This window comes from Chlorella variabilis, assembly GCF_000147415.1.
Source record: "Chlorella variabilis unplaced genomic scaffold CHLNCscaffold_5, whole genome shotgun sequence".
Taxonomy (NCBI): Eukaryota; Viridiplantae; Chlorophyta; class Trebouxiophyceae; order Chlorellales; family Chlorellaceae; genus Chlorella; species Chlorella variabilis.
The window spans coordinates 897958-904534 of record NW_005435083.1 but is presented as its reverse complement, the minus strand read 5'-3'; the positions used below and the strand labels follow the sequence as shown (position 1 = coordinate 904534).

At 59.9% G+C, this 6577-nt stretch overlaps 2 protein-coding genes across 2 annotated transcripts in view; both read right to left on the bottom strand.

Annotated features, from left to right (window-relative positions):
• Positions 1 to 1419: 1419 nt before the first annotated feature.
• On the bottom strand, positions 1420 to 4167 carry CHLNCDRAFT_142950 (hypothetical protein; the record flags this gene model as incomplete). The annotated part of the gene is made up of 12 exons (XM_005849497.1): positions 1420 to 1514; positions 1624 to 1717; positions 1831 to 1947; positions 2101 to 2167; positions 2268 to 2369; positions 2468 to 2532; positions 2716 to 2841; positions 2953 to 3021; positions 3146 to 3301; positions 3632 to 3760; positions 3866 to 3937; positions 4099 to 4167. 12 exons carry the CDS (start codon positions 4165 to 4167, stop codon positions 1420 to 1422), a joined length of 1161 nt encoding a protein of 386 aa, XP_005849559.1.
• Positions 4168 to 4818: 651 nt separating this feature from the next.
• The window catches only part of CHLNCDRAFT_34706 (hypothetical protein), a gene marked incomplete at both ends in the record, with an annotated part of 2133 nt that continues 374 nt past the window's right edge, over positions 4819 to 6577 (bottom strand). The window contains 7 exons of the mRNA XM_005849496.1: positions 4819 to 5153; positions 5261 to 5348; positions 5448 to 5561; positions 5633 to 5758; positions 5886 to 5954; positions 6123 to 6278; positions 6431 to 6505. Of these exons, the coding sequence (XP_005849558.1) occupies positions 4819 to 5153; positions 5261 to 5348; positions 5448 to 5561; positions 5633 to 5758; positions 5886 to 5954; positions 6123 to 6278; positions 6431 to 6505 (963 nt within the window). The remainder of the gene's footprint in view (positions 5154 to 5260; positions 5349 to 5447; positions 5562 to 5632; positions 5759 to 5885; positions 5955 to 6122; positions 6279 to 6430; positions 6506 to 6577) is intronic.

Below are 6577 nucleotides of genomic sequence, written 5' to 3'. Positions count from 1 at the left end.
CGGCACACAGCTGATCTGGAGAGGGTGCACGGTGATATTGGGGCGCCCATGCGTCTTGCACTCCCATACCGGCAACGTGAGCCTGCCCACCACGCCGAGCGGCCCATAAAACACAGCTGCCTGGCTGCCCGTCTTGTGCAACTCACAGCAGCTGCCATTTTCTGCTGCTAAGTGGCAAGGAAGCGGCTCCATGCTGGCCAGCTGGGCTTGCCGCTGCTGGAGCTGCTGCTGGCGCTCCTGCCGCTGCTGCGCCGCCCGGCCCGGCAGAGAGGCCAAGAAGGCATCCACGTCCGCTCCGAGCCGAGCCTCCCAGTGATCACGTTTGCGTCCTTGCCGGTCGCCCCAGCCTAAGAAGCCGCTGGGTGCTCGCTCATCCTCGTTGTCATCCCTCTCACCCCGCCGCCTGGCCTGCCCTGGCACATTGAAGGGAGCTTGTTGTCCTGGTCTACTTGCACGGGATCTTTTTGGCTGTGGCCCGTCTAGAGGCCTGGGGGCCGTGGTCTTGCTAACCACCTTCACCCTAAAGTGGTGGCTCATGTCCTAGAAAGCATATTACGGTTGCTGGGATGCCAACAGAACAAACGGGAGGGAGAATGATGCATGATTGAGGATGATGTCCCCAATGACCCTCCAGGTGGGGGGCCATCATGCCCATCATGGGGCACATCCTTACCGGGAGGCCTACCTGAAGCTGGTGTTCAATTGTTCAATGTGAAATTGTCAATTGAACACCTGCCTAGGCAAATGGAATGCAGAAATCGATTTGGTAAACAGAAATGTTTGTCAGCACCGCCTTACGTCACCCAGGCCCGCTCAGCGGCGCCGCCGGCGGCCACGACCAGCCGTCCTCACGCACCGCCTGCATGGGAACCTCACGCACCGCGGCCCTCCACCCAAACAACAACTACGACCTCAGAAACGAGGGCCCATCTGCCCGCACAGTGCCGCTCAGCATTATCAGCGCGTGTCAGCAGCTTCCCAAAAAACTTTTCCAAGCGCATAATCACCTATTTTTCACCCTAACACCCGCACCGGCGCATCCCGGCTCGCCATGAGCAATCTGTCCAACACAAGAGAACAACCACAGCCCACAGCATCGGTTTGCCCCGGCGCCGGCCGCCCCAAACGGGCGCGAGCGGCGAAACGGCCGGCACCCGGGTCCTCGGGGGCAAAATAATACACCGGTAGCTTCCGCCCTCCCCAGCCCCGCCTCCACAGACCCTCGGCGGCGTCCCTGCCCCCGGCATCCCACCCAGGGCCAACCTCGCGGCCCACAGGCGGCGGCAGCGGCCGCCGCCGAGCGCCGAGCAGCGAGAACCGGCAATTGGAAAGTCGGCTTCCATTCCTATGCCAATGTCTCCCTTTTTAAAAAAGTGAGACAAAAAGGGGGGCAGGGGAAAGCGGCATACACCACGAAAATTACATTTGCATTCGGCGTGGACTGAGAGAGCTTGTGAGGTAGCTGCTCAACTCTTCGCTCTCCATCATCAGGTGCGGTCCCCCATCCTCGCCACCTGCAACGCACACGCAGAGTGGTCTCCGCAAAACGATCTTAGAACGGGGGGGCTCGAGGGGAAAATTGGCGTGTCCAGGCACAGGCGCACAAACCAGGTGCCCCCTCACCTGACTGCTGCAGTTGGTCCGGCCCGTTCGGCTGCTGCCCCAAACCCGTCAGCGAAGGCACCTCTTGCAGTGCCTCCTCCACAATTGAGTGCACCTGCGCCGTGCAGTGCAGCCAAAAATTATGGAAATTGGATTTCGCAATGCTTTTTTGGCCTGACCTGACCTACAAGACAAACAAAGGGCGGCACTCCAGTTGAATACTCGCACCTCGGCCAGCATCTCCGCCGTAGGCTGGTTCGCCAGGCTCTCCTGCACAATGGCGTCGTTAAAATTCAGTGCGCCTGGCTCCAGGCCCTGCATGAACCAGGGATGCGCCTGGATATCCTGCAGCAGGCGCGGGCAGAAGTGGAGGTAGGAGCCAGATCAGAAACAGGCCGGCACTGGAGGCAAGCATAAGGGGCGCCCTCTCGTGCCGTGGCGTGCAGCGCAGGGCTGACTTTCATGGTAGAAGCACAGCATCACTGCCCAGCGCCTCACATGCAGCGAGGGGCGCAGTGCTGGGTCCTGCACCAAGATGCGGCTGATCAGGTCCTTCACGCCATCACTGCAGGCATGCCAAGTTGACAGCCGGCAAGCAACACGTGGGCTGGAAGGGCGAACGGCCTGTGGCAGTTGGCCAGGCCCAAACGAGTTGCCTGCCCCACCTCAGCGGCTTGTCTGGTGGGAAGGAGAACTCCGCCTTCATGGTGCGTTCCATCATGCGAGACAGCCGGCGCATGGGGTCCAGCGCTGCATCGCTTGGCATCCTGCACACGACAGGCAAGCATGTGGGCTGGCGGAGCAGGCAGAAGGGCAGCTGTGAACCGACGGCATGGCCGGCACGCCCCCCCGCAATCCCACTCACCCAAATGGATACCGTCCAACCACCATCACATAGAGCAGTACACCGCAGGACCAAATGTCCACTTTCTGCAGGCAGTGTCGCCAGCCAAGCTTACTGGAAGGATTGGAGTCGGTGACTGGCCAATGCACATTACCAGAAGTGCATGCTGAAATACGGAGCTATGAACCGCAAGCAAGGTGCTGTCCCTGGACTACTACTAGGGAGGAAACCGGAACGGCCACACCGCCCCACCGCGCCCCCTCCTTCACCTGTGCATCATAGCTCTTGCCCGGCTGCGCCGCAATCACCTCCGGTGCCAGGTAGGCGGGCGTGCCCACCCGCGTCTTGGCCTCGCTCTGCTGCTTGGGATCCTTGCTGAACCCAAAATCAGCCAGCTGCAGGAAGCATTATCCGGAACAGGCAGTTGCAGGGGAAAAGCATTTTTTTGAACCACGACTGTCATGCACTGGCCAGGTGTGGGCAGTCCGTGCCCCTGTGTCACCCACCTTGATCAGCGGCCACTGGCCGCCATCCAACAGCGTGTTCTCCAACTTGATGTCCCGGCTCGTTACTCCCTGCATTAACCAATCAGAGCATTAGCGCAGAGCAGGAACGAGTGATGCAGAAAGCGTAATGCTGGTCTGACCCCGGCAGCTGCAGCCTCAATAGAGAACCGCAGCCCAACTGTGGACGCCGCACCATGCGGTGGCAGTAGTCCACTGCTACCATGAGCTGCTGAAAAAACCAGCGTGCCTCGTCCTCAGGCAGCCCCCGCCGCGCCGACACGTAGCGGAACAGGTCGCCGCCCGCCGCATACTCCATTGCCAGCACCAGGTGTGTTTTTGTCAGGAACACCTGCAGTCATAACCGCTGTTCTTTATGGCAAGCAGCCCGCATTAAAACAAGCACTGCCATGCGTGGCAAGCAGCACAAACAAACACAACATGGCACAGCATGCAATGCAATGCCCAGAAACTGAAAACCATCCCTGGCGCACCTCATGCAGCGCAATGATGTGTGGATGCCTTAACCGCATGTGGTTGGCTATCTGCAAACAAACATGTCGATAGTCAATGCCGGCAAGCGCACCCATGTGGTACAGCAATTTCAAGCTTTACAGGAGAAAGCAATGCCACGTCGGAAGTAGGGGGCTTGGGTGTCTGGTGAGAAAGCTGAACAACTCACCTCTCTATCAACATACTTGGTGATGTGCTGCGGGCCCCGCTTGATGAACTTCAAAGCCACCTGCTCGCCGGTCTGATTGTCAAGAGCCAGAATCACAAACCCATACGCACCCCTGTTGAGGAACCGTATCTGCACCACGGGGCATGTCAGCAAGGTGGATGGGCCGTTGCCGCACAATTTCTCATCGAATAGGCCTCCATAAACGCTCACACTCCAGCAATAATCCTTGCGCACCTGCTTGTAACGCGGGTGCCCCTCCAAGTAGTCGTCCACTTCGGCCGCCTGCTGGTCCTCGCGAGGAGCGGGCTGCAGGTGGACGGCACCCCAGTGAAGCGCTCGCGGGCGCGTCCCCGCTGGCCCTTTTCAACCCATCCAGGCTTGCATAGGGGTTAAAGAGGCCCACGGAAGCCGCCGCGGCGCGCCGACCAGGAGCTGGCTTGCCCAAGCCCACCCACCAGCCCACTCACCATAGCATAGTTGGCGTGGCCTCCCATGAGGTCGTCTGGTGGGGGGTCTTGCGGCTGCCCCGGCTGCATAGCGGAACGAACCAGAACACAAGGGCAGGGAGTTGGACGTGTCTGTCGCAGCTGCAGCAACTGGTTGCGCGAAGCACGAGAGACCACCAACGCAGAGCCCACTGCAGTTGTACTGCCTGCTGACATGGCGCCGGCGCGCGGCGGGTCTGACAGGAAAAGGATGGCTGGGCCAGTTTTGTGGTTGGAGCAGGTACATGAGGTACGGGGGGGCAACGAAGAGGAGGAGCAGAGACCAAGTGGAGCGCCGGTCCGCATGGCGTCGCAGCGGCCGAAAGTAAGCGAGGCAGACAGGAGAACAATAGCAAAGATGTAGCAGCATGGGGACAAAAAGCAGGAAGCATGGGGGCCGGCTGGCCAGGGGGTGCAGGGCCAGCACGAGGCACAGAGCGTGAGCCGACGGCTCCATACTGACGCACGACTGCGGGTAGGATGGTGAATGCTATGCTCCCCATTCGTCAAAGGAGGACTCAATCTCCGCGTCCATAGTGTCATCTATGTAGTCATCCTATTGTACGGCCAGGGAAGCAGATGAGCGGCTGTTGAGGCATTCATGCCGGGTTGCCAAAGCGGACAGAATGAGGCAGAGTGTGCAGCAGAAAGAGATCACGTGCATAAAAATGCACAGATGCTATGGAGGCAGGAGTACACGTGCTAGCAGGCGACTGGCGCACCTCCCAGCCTGGCGGGTTCATAGCGCTGCTCTTCTGCGCCTCCTGCACAACAGCCCGAATCTCCGCCTCTGTCTGCAGGCAAGAGAAACATTGGTTGGGGTATGGTCACGCAGCGTAGCTGAAAAAAAATGATACCTGCAGAGGCTGCAGTGCCCCAATACCAGCACAGCCCAATACCAGCGATCTCGGTACGTGCCTGGCTGCCTGCAGGCGGCATTCGCATGTTGTCGTTCATCTCCTTCACCCCCGGCGGCAAGTCCTTCATGTACCAGGGGTGGTCCTGGATCTCGTGGATGGTAATGCGCTTGGAAGGGTCTGAAGGGAGACCACCACGCACAAACAAGAGGGGTGGGCAAGCAGGGCGGTAGGGTCATGTCCCTGCGCGCGGAACCCAGCTGCTGCTCCCATGCCCGCCAGCTCACCTGCCACCAGGATGCGCGACATGAGGTCCCGGCACTCTGGACTCAGCTTGATGTGAGCTGGCCAGTCGTATTCAACACGCAATATCCGCTGCAGCCAGGGGGAGCAGCACACAGGAGGTGATGCGAGCGGCAAGGATCCAACAACACCTCACGCCATCCCCTGCAAACCCCACCCCACCATGCACACCTGAATCATCTTCTGCAGCTTCTGGTTGTCATGCTTGTCCTCTGGCCGCTCAAAGGGGTAGGCACCCACAAGCATGACATACAGCATGACACCGCAGGACCAGATGTCTGCGACCTGCGGTAGGGGTTGTGGAGGGAATGTGAGGATGGGAAACCCAAGATTGCCCTCATTTAAGTCCCGCTCACCTTGCCGTCGTACGTCTTGCCCTTTGTGGTCATGATGACCTCTGGCGCCAAGTATGCGGGTGTGCCAACCCGGCTCCCCGGTGCGCTCTGGTACTTCTCATGCTTGGAGTAGCCAAAATCGCAGATCTGCTTATGGGCGTCAGAGGAGGCAAAAGGTAGCCTCCATGAGGCAGGGGCAGGTGTGTGTGGCAAGGCAAATGCGAGATGGTTCACGGCAAGCGTGCCATTGCTCACTAACAGCAGCCAATTCAACCTTGATCAGCGGCCGCGGGCTGCCATCCAGCAGCGTGTTCTCTAGCTTGATGTCTCGGTTGGCTACGCCCTGAAGCACAGGACAGAGCGACGTACGCAGCCAAGCAGCACCAAAAAAATCAACTCCAGAGCGCTGCCAGCTTCCAGGCAACACGTGGCGACAAAATGCTGGACAGCCTGCGCCACAACCTGCTGCTGGCCCCCTTCATCCCGGCCTGCACCTGGCTGGCAAACGCACCATTCTGTGAATGTAGTCCACCGCCACGATGAGCTGCTGGAAGAACCAGCGCGCCTCGCTCTCCCGCAGCCCCCCCTTGCGCACAACGTACTCGAACATGTCGCCCCCCGCCGCATACTCCATTGCGATGCTCAGGTGCTGCTGCGTCAGAAACACCTGCGCCCAGGTTGTGGCAGCAGTGGCCTGGATGGGTGAGCTCCATACAGTTGCCTCCGGGGCACCCACCACACATCGCCACCCGTCCAGCCACGTCTTGTGCCCGGCCATGACGCAGCCACAAGCCGTGTAGCGCTGGGCTGCTACCCCACCTCCTTGAACTGGATGATATGCGGGTGAACCAACTGCCTGTGGTTGATGATTTCTCGCTCCACATACTTTGTTACCTGCGCAGGCAAAAAGAAGTCTGCTAGGCTCGACGATGGGCGGCGGGAGGCGGGGGGGGGGGGGGGGGGGAT